At 45.9% G+C, this 19,514-nt stretch overlaps 1 protein-coding gene across 1 annotated transcript in view; it reads left to right on the forward strand.

The window, feature by feature from the left end:
* Nucleotides 1-14,857, forward strand: part of N4BP1 (NEDD4 binding protein 1) — a 67,622-nt gene extending 52,765 nt beyond the window's left edge. The window contains exons 3-7 of the mRNA XM_003262977.3: nucleotides 3,713-3,843; nucleotides 5,891-5,987; nucleotides 9,246-9,353; nucleotides 11,115-11,222; nucleotides 14,093-14,857. Coding sequence (XP_003263025.3) covers nucleotides 3,713-3,843; nucleotides 5,891-5,987; nucleotides 9,246-9,353; nucleotides 11,115-11,222; nucleotides 14,093-14,450 — 802 coding nt within the window. The 3' untranslated portion in view covers nucleotides 14,451-14,857. The remainder of the gene's footprint in view (nucleotides 1-3,712; nucleotides 3,844-5,890; nucleotides 5,988-9,245; nucleotides 9,354-11,114; nucleotides 11,223-14,092) is intronic.
* The last annotated feature ends 4,657 nt before the right edge of the window (nucleotides 14,858-19,514 follow it).

The following is a 19,514-nucleotide window of genomic DNA, read 5'->3' on the forward strand; positions in this document are numbered from 1 at the left end:
AATGTCTTTCCCCAGAGCTGCCATATACCCTCTCTCCTCCAGCAGAAGTTAAGGTTGGAATTTTCAGGCCAAGGCATCACTGGATACTTAAGTCTTGGGTTGCATAGCACTGCTGACTAAAGCTCACTGATTTGACCCAAGTAGTTGGGGAAGTACTTATTTGAGTCCTTAAGCAATAGGATCTGTTGGTGTGAGCCCCACCCTAAAGCAGCTTAGGCCCACCCTTTGATGTATTTTTGTAAAGTCTTTGTTCATTTGCCTATCAAGAATGAGGTCTGCAGCCCATACCACCGTGAAAACCTCCACAGTACCCTGTTTAATGCTGCCAATTTTGTATATCTTGTTCTTGCCCTCTTGTCACCATGAATGAGTCAAATGATGAGTAAGTGGAAATTGTGGTGTATGGCTAGACAGCACAGTAGTGGCCAAGAAACATTTGGGCTCTGTCAGCCTGAAACTTCAGCATGTGAGCCCCTGACATATGGGGTGATAGTTTTCCATGTAGATGGGGTTTGCCCCTTCCCTTGCCAGAATTAAGTATTTTAACCATTTTTTTTTCATACTAGTCTTTTCCATATTAGGGTTCCATAAAAAGAAATCGCTTTTTCCTGGGTAACTCAGAAAGGACTTTCCACTGTCCCCACACTGCCCTGTCTGGTGCTATGGCTGCCATGAGTTGTTATCAGCTGTGTGTCACCCGTCTCTCCTCCACTTTGGACACTTTCTTTTAGTTGCCAGCATTCTATAATATGGCAAACAACCAGATTATATAAACTTTAACCAATTATATGGAAGCAGGCATTTAAATCTCTTGAGGGCCTGCACACCTGGCCTCCCAGACTTGATAACTGTTCATTCTGCATTTGGAGCTGGGAGCCCCAGAGCTTTGGCCTTCCCATAAGTAGCAAGGTGTTATTATATATATACTTTGTCTCTGGGTCGAAATAGACCTTTGGTCTGGGTTTACCTGTCAACATGCTACTCTGGTTTGATTGCAGAGAGGCTAGGAGACAGGGATGAGTAAGCACATGTCTGCCTGCTCAGGGTATAGGACTTGAAGTAGGAAGAAGGGTCCTTAATCGACCCTCTGTATTATTTTGAGGACAATAATTTGGCTTCACTTAATTTTTTGTTGTAGTTTTATTTTTTGGGTAAATCTGTATGTTCTCCACCAGAATTTTGAACCTCTATTTTAATTCCATGCCTGAGATTTTTTTAGAGTATCAAAAGTGATATGATCTTATCACTGAGAATAACACTTTGGAATTTAGTTGAGAGCTGATGTTTCTAGAAACTCCATCTGTTCCCCCTCTAGACTTGTAAGGAGTCCAGGGCAGCAGAATTCATCGGTCTGCATTTCCTCCCTTGTTACGTAGTGACCCAGTGGAATTGAACTGGATACTCCTCCTCTATCCAGTTCCTCCTCTTGCCATCACCAGAAGCTGTTAAGGAAAAGAGGGAGAGTAGGTAGCACACATTTGTATCTGTCAAATAATCAGGGAGCCACCTTAAAAGCCTTTTCAGTGCAGTTATCTCAAGGGTTATCCTTTTGAGGACTAAATATACATATTTCTTGGTTTTTCTAAGAACTAGCAGGTTGTTCTATTGTGGATTTTCAAATTAGGGCTGTGGTTGATGTTAACTCTAGGCATGTCCCTGCTGTTAAGCAATTAGAGTGATGGATGATTTATTGTTTTTGAAAGATTAAAAAAGGCCCCCTTTAAAGAACCACCCCCAGTCTTTTTTCTAGTTAAAAATGTCACTTTGTTACCTTCTTGCCATATTTGAATGCCTTTAGATAAACAAAGCACTCCTGAATTATCAAGATTGGGTGTGTTTATTTACATATATTTTTGGGGGTAAGAGCCTCTGAAATATTTATGGTTCACTGAAAAAGAAATAGCCTTCAAAAAGAGGAGTCTGTGTAGCTCTTCTGAATCTCACAGAGCGTTAGATGTTCGTGAAGTGTCCAGCCTCTTCCTGCTCTGAGGGAACGCACGTGCAGGTGGGGTGACAATCCCACTGTGGGGTCATGGATAGGGCAGGCTTGAGGAAGCTGGAGTATGATCCAGCTCATCCCCCTGGCTGTGCAACCCAGGCAAACTGCTCTTTCCCTAGTGACTCCTTTTTCTAACAGGCATCTAAATGCCATTCTATCTCAGTGATTCTGGTGCACCATACAGGATTGGAACTCAGAAGAGGAAGGAGGCTGAGAGAGGCCCTATGTCTAGAAATAGCTTCATAGAAGAACAGGGGCCAGAATTCAGCCCATTCAGTCCTGAGGGCATTTGAAGAAGGAGCAAGGAAAGGTGCTCTTGCATTGCACATACAGAAAGCAATATAAGGAAAGACTCAGAGACCGGGAGGGGTGAGATAGCAAGACCTGGCCAAAACCAAGAGGGTTGTCGCATGGTAGTGGGAGGGTCACTTGGCCAGATCCTTTCTGACGAGTCAGACGAGGAGGGGTCCTGGAAGCCAGGTAGTGTAGGACAGTGCCTTTGAAGGCCCTGAGCAGAATCAAAGGCCTTGGGCTGCATTTAATAGTTTCACTGGAATTTGCAGGGTAGGTTGGAATTAGGAGAGCCTGGGTTTAACTCGGGACACATATGCCCATCATGGCAGGACTTTCAAGTGAAGTATTTCTACAAAGCAGTTTCGGCGTGCAGCATTAGACGTGGAGAGAAGATAGGACTGAAGATGCAGGGAGTATTGTCGCTGGAATCTAAGTGACCATTGAAGCTGTGAACATAGATTATGCTAATTTCATAAATTACAGCATCACTGTTTGAGATTTTAGTCTTTCTTTCTAATATCCATGAGTAGACAAATTACCACCTGCAGAATTTTAAACTTTTAACACTTTTTTATCTCCACTTTTAATTAACTGCTGGAGAGTAAAATTTAAGTACTTTCTTCCTTTCCATTGAAATGTGTTATGGATGGAAGGGTGGGCATTTTTTAATCCTCTGTACCAAGGATTGTAAACTATGGGCCAAATCAGGCCCACCACCTGTTTTTGTAAATGTGGAACACAGCCGCACACATTCACTTATAGTTGTCTGTGGCTGTTTTCACACCTGTTTCCACATGCAGAGTTGGGTAGTATGACAGAGACCGTGTGGCTCTTAACAGAAAAAGTGTGCTGACCCGTGTTCTCTACTGTTCATTGTTGTTGTTGTTGTTGTTTTAATTTTTTTTTTTTTTTTTTACCTCTTCTCCCTGCTTTCTGCTTTCTTAAAAGAGCCTTTCGTGGCCCCCCATTAGTTTCATTTGAGTCTTGCCCTCAACGTGTTTCTCGTAAGCTGTAAACTGGGTAAATATAGCCATTCCCTAAAAAGAGTGGAGCCCTCTTGGGACGGGACACAGTAGCATCTTCGGAGGTTGCAGGGGTTATGACCGTGTCACATCTTTGTCCCTTTCTTCTGTCACAGGGAACAAGTATTACCATGGAGCTCACTGCCTTCTATCACAACAACACACCCAGTTAGATTAACAAAATGTGAGAAAAATCCTAAGGCACTGTTAAGAGTTCTGTCCCCTACAGTGGGTTCCATCCTAACTTTATGCAACTAAATGCCAAAAATGTAAGAATATTAAAGGAAACTTTGTTCTTACTGTTTGTTGTATGTGTATGTTAACTTTCCATGGTGAAACTTACTGTGCTTTAAACAGAAATAAATTTTACTTATTTTCTTTACTTTGTTATTTCTAGCCATGGTCTGAAAAAGTTCTTTTCTTGTCGCGGAATTGCAATTGCAGTTGAATATTTTTGGAAGCTTGGCAACAGAAACATCACTGTATTTGTCCCTCAGTGGAGAACAAGGCGTGATCCTAATGTCACAGGTGAGGCAAACTGATTTTTTCAGATTTCTAGTGAAATGTTTAGTGAGTCGGCTTATAATTGCAACGCATGCTATTTAGAATAGAGCTGTGTGCCATAGGCAGCAGCTTTAAAAATAAAATTGTAAATCTACTGCACCTAGCAAAACATCAGTTGAGGACAGTGCCACAGCATCACAAATACTAGGGGGTAGGATGGAAAGTTAACATAGTTATTTATACCGGAAGTTATGTTAAGGGTTCATTATATATCACGTTTTCTTTTTACTTTCTAAAAAATGTCTTTTTATTAGGCTGGATTTCTGACTGTTTAGATAGTATTTTTGAAGTCACTTCATAAACTTGGGCCCTTCAAGTTATGTCTTTTTAACAGTCTATTTAAGGCTTAATATAAATCATTTCTGTTAACCATAAAGTACTCTGGCTGACTTGCAGGCCACACACGAAAGATTTGAACTTATTATGAATCATGAAATGTTCCAGAGAAACTTCAGGTTGTTTGTGTCATAGGTAATGATAGGAAGATAGGTGAAAGGGCTGTGCCAGGCAACTTAACACATCAGAGGGCCTGGAAAAATAAAGTAGATTGTGGGGAAGGAGGGTCAGTACAGGACTTGCCTAGCACATTAAACAGGAAGTGAAATTTAGTCACTAGTGGGGCAGAAATGGTCAAGCCACACAATTCCCAAGTATTCCCAACTTCCCCAATTTTGAAGAGCATATTCATCTTAACAGAGGGTACATAAGGAATGAAGCAGATCCACTCATTTTGTTATTTTTGCGATTGGATCCCTGAAGGAGTCTCTCTCTTTTTTTTTTTTTTTTTTTCTGAGACGGAGTCTTGCTCTGTCGCTCAGGCTGGGGTGCAGTGGCATGATCTCGGCTCACTGCAACCTCTGCCTCCTGGGTTCAAGCAGTTCTTCTGCTTCAGCCTCTCGAGTAGCTGGGACTGCAGACACGTATCACCACTCCGGGCTAATTTTTGTATTTTTAGTAGAGATGGGGTTTCATCATATTGGCCAGGCTGGTCTCGAACTCCTGACCTTGTGATCCACCCACCTCAGCCTCCCAAAGTGCTGGGATTACAGGCAGGAGCCACCATGCCCTGCCGAAGGAGTCTCTTAATGCTTAACAAAGCTCTGCATTGCTTAAGTCAGTGGTGAGTACCATTGTAGGGAATGCAGGTGTGGGAATCCCAGGCCCTGAGCTTTTAGCTGCTTTTGCCCATTACTGGTTTTCTAAAATGTAGCTTTGACCCTCCATTCTCCACTGTCACCACCCATCCCCATGAAAACTGGCAAATATTTGTATGGACACCTTTGAGAAGTTGGATAGGAGGCCAGTAGGAGGAGGCTTCAACAGACTCTTGGCATAGGGATCTTTCTTGGGGTAGAACCATTTGTCCTTCCTATCCCTAGATCTGCCCTAGCCCCACCCCTACCCTCTCTTAGGGTCTCTTATCATCCCTCTCTTTGTCCTCTACTTCTTGTAGTATAGCTCTGAAAGAGTTTTTGATGGTAGGCTTCATTAAATACCCAGGCTGGAGTGCAGCAGTGCAGTCTCAGCTCACTGCAACCTCTGCCTCCCGGGTTCAAGTGATTCTCTTGCCTCAGCCTCCTGAGTAACTGGGATTACAGGCATGCACCACCACACCTGCCTAATTTTGTATTTTTAGTAGAGACAGGGTTTCATCATGTTGGCCAGTCTGGTCTTGAACTCCTGACCTCAAGTAATCCACCTGCCTCAGCCTCCCAAAGTGCTGGGATTACAGGCGTGAGCCACCATGCCTGTCCTACTATTCTTGAGAGGCAAATGAGTTTATCTTTTTATGTTTAAAAAATAACTGAAGTTAGTTCATATGTTGTTTTTGCCTTAGTTTGGGTCTTGCTTGTATTTTTTTTTTCTTCCTAGTGAGTTAGTAAAATTGAGTCAATAGAAAAAAGGTTTTCTACAGCTCTCCAAGTGAAACATTTGAGTGTACTTTCATTTCTTGATACATTTGAGAAGATAGCCCTTTTCTGAATGTATATTCAACTTATTCCATGAACAGAACAGCACTTCTTAACCCAGCTCCAGGAGCTCGGAATATTATCTTTAACTCCTGCCCGGATGGTCTTTGGAGAAAGAATTGCTTCTCATGATGACAGGTATGAAAGGCCATTCTCCTTCCTAAGGTTGGAGTGGGGTGGTGAGGAGCCAGCCACCTGCTCTGCTGGACAGGTCCACACTTTTAGAGGACCTGCTTGATGCAGTGGGTTTAATATTTATGGTCATTAAGGTGATATGCTCAGTGATATTTGCTACATAGTTTTTAGAAACACCACAAAAGAAACTTTTTTTGGGTTTTAGTAAAACATGGCTGAAAATCTATAAGTAAAAGCAGATATTGTAGTCTCTGGTTGGTAGGTGCTAAAAGTAATGTTTGTCTTGTCTTAGTGTGGCAGGCTTGAAAATGGTTTCACATATTATCTCCTCTCAGTCTACTTTTGGTCAGTGACTTAGCCTATTGTAATGCCTGGGTCCTCAGGGTTTCTTCTACATAATAGAAGTGTCTCAACGGACCCTACTGTGATAGGAGTAAGCTGCATTTCTTTTCTTTTTTTTTTTTTTCTTGAGATGGAGTCTCACTCTGTCACGTAGGCTGGAGTGCAGTGGCGCGATCTCAGCTCACTGCAACCTCTGCCTCCTGGGTTCAAGCGATTCTCCTGCCTTGGCCTCCCAAGCAGCTGGGATTACAGGCACGTACCACCACGCCCAGCTAATTTTTGTATTTTTAGTTTAGCAGGTTGCAGTGAGACAGGGTTTTTCCATGTTGGCCAGGGTGATCTTGAACTCCTGACCTCAGGTGATCTGCCCACCTTGGCCTCCCAAAGTGCTGGGATTACAGGTGTAAGCCACCACACCTGGCCTATAAGCCTGCATTTCTTAGCTTGGCATATAACTCAGGAAGCAGGTACTAGTGCATCTGAGTCACCAAGATTTAGTCTGTACCTTTTAAATATTTCGTTTTGTTTTTGAGATAGAGTTTCACTGTCTCACCCAGGCTGGAGTGCAATGGCACAATCTCGGCTCATTGCAACCTCCGCCTCTCAGGTTCAAGCCGTTCTCCTGCCTCAGCCTCCCAAGTAGCTGGGATTACAGGCATGTACCACCACGCCTGGCTAATTTTTGTATTTTTTGTAGAGATAGGGTTTCACTATGTTGGTAAGGCTGGTCTCAAACTCCTGACCTCAGATGATCCACCCATCTCAGCCTCCCAAAGTGCTGGGATTACAGGCATGAGTCACTGCCGCTGGCCCTTTTAAAATTTTTTCTAAAAACTTTATTGAGCACTAACCAAATCTGATACACCGAGGTAGGTTCTGGGGACATGCATGATTCAGATGCACCTTCTGCCCTAACGAATTTTGAGAAGACATGTGCATAAGTAACAGAAGGGAGTTTTGCTGTGGTTGAATAAGAGAAGGTTCCAAACTTAACCAATGGAAATAGGACCAGTTTTTAAAATCCTCCTCATGGTATGAAATTAGTAGCAAGTCTACTAGTATTTGGGAGCCCAGTGGTAGCTGTTTTATTCTTTTCTCCCCTGCATTTGCCCTGTTTATTTTCATCTGGCTTATAGCACTGACAACACCCCTGGTGTTTTTGCCTGTGTTCCACCAAAACACCACTCCGTTGAAGATAGTGTTTAGCTTGTGACCCAAGCTAGTGAATGATAGTGAAATGGGTCAGAGATGAAAAGAGGGCCTGAGCAGAAGGATGGGGGGCTTGGGACCACAGCAGACATATGTTCATTCACCAAAAGGGCCTTCTCATTGACAGTCCCTTGCCCTGCACCAGGCTGGTATGCAAGACCAGATCTGATGGGTGAGAATCAGGTGGCACGGAAGAGCCAAAAGAGGATACCATATGTGGGTGGCTGGGGGATAGGTGAGAAGTACTAGAAGGCGGAATGGAAGGACACTTCTTTCTCAGCCCTGTGACACGGGCAAGGACCCTGCAGGGCTCAGGTCCTTTAACACAGCAGCTTCATTCTCACACCAGCAGGGTTGGAACACACGCACAAGTATGCCGACTAAGCTCTTGGTTGGCTGATATGGCTCTTTGGGTTTTTAGAGGACGTGCATATATGTTCTCATTCATAGTACATGAACTCAGAAGCCTTACTGCCTATTTTTGTTAGTACTTCTGGGCAAACAAACATTACCACTTACAACTCACGCCAGTTAGAAATCATTTGTAAAATGTTATTTAATAAAGCCAAAGAACTAAATCATATTTACTTTCCAAGGTTTTCTAAGATCTCTGAAACTAATGAGGTTTTTTAAATCCCCGTTAAGTACTCATCACTGCTAGTAAAAGCAGTTGTCTTTACCTTTAATTCCAGTGAGTCCCTTAATTTATTTTTTATTATCTTTGTCTACATTGCCTTAGACAAATGTGGTCACCCTAACTTAAGGGATAAAATTCACAGCCTCACAGATTTCTTATTAAGAGGGTCTGAGCATGAATAATCAGCAGTGAAATGGAAGTCTTCTTTACTGCTTCATCCTTTCCCTTTTTTATCACCATGTATCCTGTCATATCTTCCATTTGAGTGAATCTCTAACTTAGTCTAAACAAAATGGCACTTCCAGATACTCTTTAAATCAGAGCAGTGTGAACCTATGAATTTTTTTTTTGAAGCAGTCTCGTTCTGTTGCCCAGGCTGGAATATAGTGGCATGATCTCAGCTCACTGCACCCTCCACCTGCCTGGGCTCAGCTGATCCTCCAACTCAGCCTCCTGAGTAGCTGGGACTACAGGGAACACCCGGCTAATTTTTTGTATTTTTTTGTAGAGACGGGGTTTCACCATGTTGCCCAGACTGGTGTCAAACTCCTGGGCTTGAATGATCCACCCACCTCAACCTCCCAAAGTGTTGGGATTACAGGCGTGAGCCACCACACTCGGCTTGAACCTATGAATTTTTAAAAAGGAAAAAGAATTGTAAGGCTGATTGTACTAAGCAGCTAATCTTAGAACCAAAATACTGTTGCTCAGTAACTTAAATCTGAATAATGATTTCACAGGCTTGTCAGCTCTCATTCTCTGCTCTGGTCCTCATGCATTCTTATTAACACTGTTTATTGATAATACAACTTTTGAATAAATTATAGTTGAGATCATTTAACAAAAGAAATTGTATGAAAGACAATCTATTTTATAATCACACTAATAATTTTAGAGATATTCACCATTCTGATTGATCTTTAGTTGATAGGGGCTAAACTTTTCTGTGGCCTAGCCTTGGTTAAATTCTTTGATGCTTTTCCTATGAAGAGGAAATCTTCACTTCTTATAACATGGCTTCTCTGAGCCAAGGATGCCTGTTGCTCATTTTAAACTCTCTTATATTACCATAGGTTTCTACTACACTTAGCAGACAAAACTGGTGGCATAATTGTGACAAATGATAATTTCAGAGAATTTGTGAATGAGTCAGTCTCTTGGAGAGAAATTATTACAAAAAGGTAATATTTTCTTCTTTGTCTTTGGTCAGAAAAGTTTTGTTTTGTTTTTAATTGTTTGTTTCTGTGTGCATTTTGTTTGTTTTGTTTTCTATATTCCTTGGCCCCACAGAAGGCAATATAAGGGACCAAAGTATCATAAGACTGTGCTGCACTCCCACTTCATAGGTGGCTGGCCCCTCCAGGTAAGCGGGGGGCCCAGCACAGAGCAGCAGAACTGGCAGTGATGAGTGTGGGCATGCTCTGCTGTCACTGCAGCCTTCTAGGGCATCAGAGTTTTCCTGCATGAAGCAGGAGGCACAGTTAAGTGTCATGGAGCACAAATGGCCTCGTATTTTACTCAGCTGTGAAGTGAAAGGGTGAACTTCATGACAGCTGGGATTCTAGCAAGAGGAAAGGACTGAAAGCAATGTGTGCTGACTGGGCTTTCACTTCTTCATGGTCTGGAGAGAATATTTCCACTTTTTAATATCTGATGCTTTTCTGGAGGTTTTTACAGTCATGGTTTAATAATCTATATTGAAAACATCTTTAGATATCATCCAAAATAAAACAAAGTTATGTCAAGAGTTTAACATTCACTGCTGTTTGTCATTTGTAATAATACTGTGAATGTGTCCACTGCTGAAAAATGCCCTAAGATCAGTGGGCACTGGCTTCTAGGACTTCTTGTTAACAAGTATCACCTGACCAGTTATTTAAAATAGAAAGCAAGAGCCTATGATAGTGCCAGGGACAAGTCATATAGGCCAGAAATCTTAAAACGTAAAGTGAACATGCCTCACATTAAGTATAACTAATACATAGTAAAACTTGCAATATAGCTAGCACAGCTAGATACTTATCCCTGTTGGGATTTCACAGTTGCACCTTGCCTGGTATTTATATTTTCCTAAATTGTTAGAAGATTTTAGAAAAAGATTCTGTGTTATGAATGCCCAGGTGAGAGTTAATTACTGTATGCATTTTGACACCTATGCTGTTAAAAAGCGGTTGTTGATAGCTGAACCAAGAATTGGTCTTTGACCTTCTGGGCACAGTTAATGAGCTACTAATCTTGTAGGGCATGTTTCTGTTGGATCTCTGCCTGGGCTCATTGTCAGTATTTATTGACACTCATCCATGTATGCATGGAGGGTTTAAATGCAGTCAAGACTGGTGTTCTCCAGCCAAGTTGTTGCTTTCAGCATTCACAAAAACAAGGCAGAAAGGAGACCTGGACAACAAGCACAGGCACTGGACTTTTAAAAATTATTTTATTTTCTGTTTTCCCCTGATATGATAAATAGTGGTGTAAAGACCCCAGATTTCCTTTATTCATATATCGTTTTCCTTTTTAAAAATATTATTTTCAGTGGATTTGCTTATGGACACATTTATTACCAGTTTTATTCAAAAATTAAACATTTGTTCAGCATTTGTGTCCTAAGCTGACAGTCTTTAAATCTTATTTTTCAAAGTTATATTGTAAGTTACATTAGAAGAAGAAGCGGATTCCTAAGCCCAGTACAAATCTGCCAGTCTTGATGAGAAATTTGAGGGCCAGCTGATAAAACGTTCTGACTCTATTGTTTTTGTGTCCAAAACAGAAATTAAAAGGGTTTGACTTGGGTATTTTCCCCGCTTTTAGGCAGTTGAGCAGTCTTAGGATTTCTAGGCTGACCTGACCATTGCTTTGGCATTAGGTGGCTGCTTTGGGATCCTTACGCAGGCCCTGGGCAGTGAGGACCCTGTTTCTCAGCCTCATGGTGTTCTGTGTTGTAGGCTGCTGCAGTACACGTTCGTGGGGGACATATTTATGGTTCCTGATGATCCTCTGGGAAGAAGTGGACCTCGATTAGAGGAGTTTCTTCAGAAGGAAGTCTGTCTTAGGTATTTCCTTTTTCAGATTGTCTTGTATTAAAACGTCTATTTCAACTCTTTGTGCTTTAGTGCAAGTGCTGTCTTTATAGACTAAAAATGACTTTTAAAAAATTATCATTATTTTTTTTTGAGACAAGGTCTTGCTCTGTCACCCAGGCTGGAATGCGGTGGCATGATTTCAGCTCACTGCAACCTTTGCCCCACCGGGCTTCAGCGATCCTCCCATCTTAGCCTCCCAAGTAGCTGGGACCACAGGTGCATACCACCACGCCCAGCTCTTTTTTTGTATTTTTAGTAGAGACAGGGTCTTACCATGTTTCCCAGGCTGGTCTGAAACTCCTGAGCTCAAGGAATCCGTCTTCCTTAGCCTCCTAAAGTGTTGGGATTATAGGCATGAGCCACCATGCCTGGCCAAAATTTTTTAAGCCTTAAATTTAGTGCTGGTTTCACATATTTGGAAGCTAATGTAGCAAGCATCCTGGATTTTCAACTGTAGTCCTTTCAGTTTTCATCCTAGGAAAAGACAGGAGCCAAATTTTTTTGTGGGTTTATTTTTATTTATTTATTTATTTTGAGATGGAATTTCACTCTTGTTGCCCAGGTTGGAGTGCAGTGGCGCGATCTTGGCTCACTGCAACCTCCGCCTCCCAGTTTCAAGTAATTCTCCTGCCTCAGTCTCCCGAGTAGCTGGGATTACAGGCGCATGCCACCACGCCTGGCTAATTTTTTGTATTTTTTTTTTTAGCAGAAATGGGGTTTTGCCATGTTAGCCAGGCTGGTCTCGAACTCCTGACCTCAGGTGATCCACCCGCCTCAGCCTCCTAAAGTGCTGGGATTACAGGCGTGAGCCACCGCGCCCAGCCTTTTTGTAGGTTTAAAAAGACAAAGCCGGGTGTGGTGGCTCACGCCTATAATCCCAGCACTTTGTGATGCCGAGGCAGGTAGATAACTTGAGGTCAGGAGTTCGAGACCATCCTGGCCAACATGGTGAAACCCTGGCTCTACTAAAAATGCAAAAATTAGCTGGGTGTGGTGGTGCATGCCTGTAATCCCAGCTGCTCGGGAGGCTGAGGCAGGAGAATCACTTGAACCCAGGAGGCGGAGGTTGCAGTGAGCCGAGATCGTGCCACTACACTCCAGCCTGGGTTACAGAGCAAGACTCTGTCTCAAAAACAAAAAAACAAAGCTAGTTTTTCAAGCTGGTGGTCACTTACTGGCGAATACTACTTAGGTTCATCATGTATGTGTGAGAGCTCTCCCTCTGAATCACGAGTGTCTGATGGGCTCATTTTGTATGTGTGAGTGTCTTTTTACATTCATTTTCTAAAGTCATTTGCTTTGAACATGTTATGCTTATATTAATTTACTTACTGCTCAGGAATCACTGCCTGGGGGAACTATTACTTTCTACCTTCACTGAATGGAAAAGCCAGCATTCCATATTTATCTGAAAATGATTTGGTAGTTTAGGTTTTCTTTGTTGTAGTTTGGGTTTGTTTTGTTTTTAGGACACCTTGTTAGTGATTGTTTCTGTTTTCAGAATTCTTAGGTAACAGACATTAACTAAAGATTCCTGTGAACCTAACAGGGAGATCATACGACCCCATGACTGATGTTTACTCTTTTTAAAAACTAAACCAGGCTGCACTTCTGTGCATTCCCAGCTGGTATGTGCATGGGGGTGTGATGGGGGATCTAAGCTGAGAGGAAGACACACAGCTCTCTCAGCATTTTTAGGCAGTCACACTTTCCAGTCGATCTTTTCCATTTGCAGCACGAACCATTGGGAGTTGTAGGTTTGGATTCAGTGGTAGGTGGTGATGGGTTTTTTTTTATATGGTGGTCTCTTCTACCTAGGAGACCACTACAATTTCAACTCCCTGGTCTTGTGAATCATTTCTCTTTTGAGCCTTTGGGTTTTACGACACAGATGAGGACTTAATTCCCAAACGCTATGCTTTTCTACCCACATGAAGAGAATGGCAGCCATTTTCCACACCTGCTACGCTCATCAGTCCATCTCATTTTCCTTCCCGACATCTGAACTTGGAAATCCCCTGCTGGGCTTCAGGCCCGAGGCCTGTGTCTGAGCATCAATCAGGTCCGTGGGTCAGAGTTACCAGAAGGAGAGTCCTCTACTTCCTCCCACTCCTTGAGCAACCTGGCACAGGGTCTGTCCTGCCTGCCTTTTCACTCTCACCTGGTGGCTCTTTGTAGAGCTGTTCACAAATCAGTTAAGAAGTTGGGAATCACTTCCATCACAGAGGGGCTGTTGAAGTTAGTTGAGCTTTTGAAGTTGGGGAAACTTCAGCTAGCCTCATTTCTCGCCTGCAGGCCGAGTCCAGTGGGAGGCTTTTGAGCGATACAGATGCCCTCCCTGTACACACATACTCGCACACACCCATGTGCGTACAAGTGTGGGCACCCACCCACACCTCATCTAGACTGAGTCGGTGGGGACTGCCACTCTCCCCAAAAGGAGTCTCTTCTAATTTCTGTTAACCAGGGTCCTGCACAAAATGAAAATCTTCAGAAGAGTAAGACCCTGTTAAACCTTTTGAAAGCTCCCAAGGGCTCCCTGGTTAGAGCCAAACAGCTGGATGGGGTCAGTCCTCACAGCAGAAGACCTGGGAGGGTGGTGCTCCCTCATAGAGCGCATTCATTCCCTGGCATGCCTTGAGATGGCGTCAGTGGAATCCTCGCAGGCTCCTCTGTGGGTGTCTGATGTTACCACCTCCACCTCAGTCTTGCATGCTGCCTTTGGAAGCCAGGGAGCGGCATCCTGAACCTCAAGGCCTGCCGCAGTTACCTTCTAAAATAGCTCCATGATTTTTTGTTTACTTATAACCCAACTCACCAGGACTCGCTTCCATTCACAGAGATATGCAGCCCCTACTCAGTGCCCTGCCAAATGTGGGCATGTTTGACCCCAGCTTCAGAGTCCCTGGCAGCCAGGCAGCCAGCACCAGCCACCAGCCTCCAACCCGGATTCAGGGAGCCCCTTCAAGCCACTGGCTCCCTCAGCAGCCCCACTTCCCACTGCTGCCAGCCCTCCCCAGTCTCCAGCAGAACCTGCCCATGCCAGCTCAGAGATCTTCTGCAGAAACCAACGAGCTGAGGGAAGCCCTTCTGAAGATCTTCCCTGACTCAGAGCAAAGACTGAAAATAGACCAGATCTTGGTGGCCCACCCATACATGAAAGATCTAAACGCACTCTCTGCCATGGTGTTGGATTGAAGATTGTGCTGAGCGCTGAGCTTGCACTCAGGGCAGGCTGATCAAATTCAAGCTCACACCTGTATCTGATGGGAATGAACATAATGTGAAGAAACTTATTTCCCAGTGTAAACGCAGTTGTATAGAAAAAAAATGTTTTGTGTATAAATCTGGGTTTTCAAAACCAGCTTTTTTCTATATATAAATTATGCTGCTATTACAGATTTAACATTTTCTGTTAAAGGAAAGTCTACATTTTCTGCCTGTTCAGAACTGTTTAATAGCAGTTACTCTTGAGTGTATTTACCTTTTTATGTTTTTTAAACTATTTTCCTTAAAGCCGAAAATATTGACAAATGGTTATGGTTAGCCTTTATAAATAAATAAAGAGTTGCTTTCTTAAGGAAAGCAAGACCTCTTAAAGTATATTTTCTTGAGATGAATATGTCCCATCACTACCATGAAGTGTGCTCACCCTTCCAGCCTCCTCTGCCCTCACCCCCAGAGTTAAAGTGGGTAAGAGTTGGTTTGTTCTGCAATCTTTTGGTTGGAGCATTGTGAAAGTGGACCCGCGGTGCCACTAGATGGCACTTGGTGCCTAGCCATGGTGAATGACCAGGGCGAAGTTAGACTCACAGAATGCCAGGGCTAGAAGACATTGTGGAGCCCATGGAGTCCCACCCTCCTTCCCCTTCCACCCTGCACAAAAGGGGACGGCCCAGTGTGCGCGCCGTCCGGCCATGCCCACAGCCACAGCCACAGCTGAGGAGTGGCCGGGCAGGCAGCAGGCCTCCCAGCCAGGGCTTGACACGCTCACAGGCAGGGGCCTCCACATGTCTGGCCTGGCTCTGGAAGTCACATCTTAGCTTCTGAACACCGTAGCGAGTTGTGAGGAAGTTTAATGAAGAGCCCGGTCACTGTGGCCATCTTGTGTCCACAACTGCAGGAGACGCCCCGATGTGGAGTTTGTACAACTTTGCCAAAAAATGGTTTTCTATTCTCAAAAGTGACCCAAGCCAATAAATAGCATTAGTAGCTTCTGTGGGGGGATCCCAGAGCCCCTGTATTTATTTTCCCTGTGTTTGTCTCTCTAGTGTCCTCCTAAACAGCCTTTCCTGTGAGTCTTTCTCAGAATTGATATCTTAATATTGTCTGTTCTACGTGTTGCCCAAATTCAGTGTCAGTGAAATTCTTTTCCTGGGCAATCTTAACATCTTTACTCTTATTGTCTGGACCTTCAAAGGGCTTTGTATTTTACACCTGCACCCCCAGGCTGCTCACAGTCAGCTTCCTGACTGTCCGGATCTTGTCTCCTGGCCCTGAGGAGCGGAGGCTGAGGACTCAGTGCTGGTTTGTAAATGGTGAGGGGACTGGGTGGCATCCCAGAGTGCTCCCTCCAGGCCTGCTTCTTGGTTTTGTTTGATCGCTACGTTCTTCAAGGGATGAATCCAGAGCCCTCCATGAGGCCAGGCTTGTCCTTCAATCATGTTTCCTCTCAGATGCGTCCGTGATGCTTCCTGATGTGGAACTGGTTGTCCATTGTTTGGGTCTATGGCCAAGTCACCCAGATGTGGAAGCAGAGGTAGAAGACGAGGCCAGCCAGAAGGGCGACTTCAGTCACAGCTCCCATGCCTCAGCTTTGCACCTGTTTTCAAAAGCACAACTGAGGTGTGCTGGCTGGGGCTGTCTTGCAGTGACTCTGGCCTTCTGGCTCACGGTTCAGTCCAGCAGCCTGGCTGACCCACACTATTTCTCCTCTGCTTCAGAGGAAACCCAGGAGATTCCCTTACTGCCAGGCTGAGTCTCCACCCATGCTGGTTGGTTCTGGCTAGGCTGAGGGGGTCACCACTTCTTCCGGCTCTAGAAGCTACTTGACCCTTGACGTTTGAGTTCTGTAAGTCTTTTTGTTCTGACTTATTGCTTCAGAGGGATTGGCCTGTCCCCTTTCCCTTTCTCGGCTATGGGAAGGAAGGATGAGCAAAGCGCTCATTGGTTCCCTTCATCAGTTACAGCATGAGATGGAATTCATCATTCCTTCCGAAACTCCTCATATTTAATATTTAAAAACCCAAATTATCAAACCATTAAGAACTCATTACTGGTTCTCAGCCTCCTCCAGTACTAGCCTCAGTGTGGCTGCTGCGTAAGTATCTGTAGCCTGTCTACCTCCTGCAGCAGGGCCGCTCCCGCTTCCCTGTCTACTGCTCAGGCTCTCCCACTTCATGGCATCCATGTAAAGTAGCTAGCAGGGCAGAGATGTCACCCTCATTCAACAGGCAGGATGTCTGTTGCTAAGAGAGGTTGTCCTGAGGGGCTGGGTGATTCCCAGGCCTACATTCTTCCCGAGGTCCAGGCCACTGTCTCTGGGAGTAAAAGAGCCTTGTCTGACCTTAATGCAAGCAGTCCGTTTGAACCCCTGTAGGCTGCATTCAGGAGACAGAAGGTGTCTGGGCCATCCTGGACGGCCGGTCAGCATTGCTAGGCAGGCTCGGCTGTGTGGCCGAGACTCGGGCCTGGGTGGCTTTTGAGACCAGTGAAGGGAGAGCCAGCCTCATGCCCATGCAGGCTTGTGGCACGGCTGGGATGTGAGGGAGGACTCAGATCTACACACAGAAACCACTCTTCTCCCCACCCTCCCCCAGCTCCTACCTGCCTCCCACGCCTCAGGTGTGACTGCCTGTGGGACCATCACCCCAACCACTTTCCTCGCACCTCCTTGTCCTCACGCAGTTCCTGCAGTGTCTCTGACCCACGCCTCCCGCCTCCTGGCCAACTTGCCCAGGCGGTGTCTCTGGCTCACCTCCATCTGTTCATCACCTTCCTCCCCAGTGTTTCCACTTATCTTGGATGTTTTAGATTGAAACAGCCTGATTCCCGGAAGAATGCTCTTCATTCATTGCTAGTGCTTCCCCTCACCTCCCACTCTCCACTTCCCAGTTTGCAAATGTGGCTTTCGCCCACCAAGTGAAAGCGGACTGAGAGCAGCCCTTGGGGATGGCCCGGTGCCTGGCTGCAAGGCTGCGCTGGGGCTCTGTCTTGGTGGTGCACATGGCTTGACCGGACTTTACCTGCTTCCCACCACTTCCCTCACTCCCAGACCTCCCTCATTCTTTTCGTCTCTTCTTTTTGCCTAAAGCCAGTCCTTAACACCCTATTCTTCCTCAGCAGGTGGTTTGCAGACTTTGCCCCACCTTTGGGGCTCGTGGTGGTGGAGAGGGCAGCTGGTGTTGAGAGGGCAGCTGGTGTTAAGAATGCAGGTTACCGGGCATGACCCGGCAGATGCTTGCCCAGTAGTTCTGGAGGAAGGCCCGGGAATCTGCAAATGAGCTCATTCCCCAGGCAGTTCCCATGCAGGTGATCCATGGACCACATGTTGAGAAACTGCAGTCACCCTTAGGGCCACACTGTCCCTCTCCCCGCTGTCCCCTCTCTGTAGTGACCGGCCCTGACCTTCAGGAGTGCACTTTCCACTCTACCAGGAAGCCCTAAGGCATCATCAGGCTCCCCAGACCCGAAGCTTGCACGGGGCCCCTCCCTCCTTCTACACCCACCCTCCGTATGGTCCCCTGCTCTGCCCTCGTGCTTTGCTGGCCCCTGCCTGCTACTCCCACTCTCAGACACCCAGGGGTGGTGGGCCCTAACTGGCCAGCCCCTCCCAGCGCTGCCCTCTGCCGTCCAGATGCCGCAGTGCAGCCAGATTTACCTTCCAGTAACACTTCTAGTCACCCCTCCTCCTGCGAAGTGATCTGCAGTGGCTGTTTGACCAGACCATGAAGTTCACACCTCCTGAGCTTAGTGTCCGTGGCTGTTCACCTCCCGGCCATACTTGACTGTCCCCAAACTCTCCCTGTGGCCACACGTTTCCCATGGCCTGTGGGCTCTGCAGATGGACCTCTCTCCACTAGAGATGCCCTTCTCCCAAATGGCTTCCCTCCTGGAAGGCCTAGCCTGAGTCCTCCTCGTCCCCTTTCCAGTGCTTCTGCCAGAAGCATCCCCATGATGTTCTGTGACTGCACAGCGCTTTGTGTCTTGCTTTAGGCACTTGCCACTCTGGCTGGTGCTGTCGCCGCTGATTGTGTACTGTCTTGCTGTCCTTTCTAGACTGTGAGCTCCTCGCGGGCAGGGACCGCCTGTGTTCTCTGTATTTCCCACGGCGCCTAGCACAGTGCCTTGCACTTGATAGGTGCTTAATAAATGTCTGCTCAACTGAACTGGAGGACAGTGCCTTCTTGACTGCGGCATCTGGCAGTAGGACCAGTAAGAGGCCGTGATCCACCGCCCTGCGGGGAGACAGTGGGGTGGGGCTGGGGTCACTCCACTCCCTTCTGCCTCCCCTGCCAGGCTCCAGCACATGGCATCCTGGGCACACAGGTCCGGGGAGGGGTACCTGGCGCAGGCTGCGTACCAGATGCACTCAGGCTTCCTGGCCAGGGCCGACACCCGGTCCAAGCTACGCCAGTCCGAGTCACTCCTGGGGAGTTCCTCTGTGGTGGTGGGAATCGTGGGATGCCAGGCCCAGGTCTGTCAGAAGCCATTTTCCACCCTGAGGGAAGCCGACCTGTGGCAGGAAAGAAGCGGCGACATGAGAGGTTCCTGGCAGCATGAGCCTCAGGTTCCTGTTGTCAGGAAAGCCCTTCCTCAGACATCACCACACCCCAGTATTCTAACACACTTCCCTTTTTGCTTAAGCTGGTCATTCAAATTGGATTTACGTCCTTTGAAAGCGAGAGTCTTGAGTAACACGTGTTACTGTCTTTAGCAAGGATTTGCAGGTTGTTTAGAAAGGTTCAAAGACCTGCACAAACGGGGCTTCAGGAGTATCCACCCCAGTCAGAAAATGCTGGAAGGGGCCGACCATTTCGGAGTTGAGTAACTTGAAACTCAGGCCTGGGGCCCCTCAGCAGAGAACTCAGCCTGACCCTCGAGCTGTTCCCTGCTGCCGTGGCTCTGTGCCCATCCCACTGCCTCTTCAGTCCCCTGACGGCAGTTCTTTTCCCCAGCTCCCTAGTTGGGCAGATGCCAGCACTGTTCATTTGGAGTTTGACTTTCCGTATACTTCAGAAGTGTAACTAAGCATTATTTTAT

The sequence above is a fragment of the Nomascus leucogenys genome, chromosome 2 (genome assembly GCF_006542625.1).
Source record: "Nomascus leucogenys isolate Asia chromosome 2, Asia_NLE_v1, whole genome shotgun sequence".
Lineage (NCBI taxonomy): Eukaryota > Metazoa > Chordata > Mammalia > Primates > Hylobatidae > Nomascus > Nomascus leucogenys.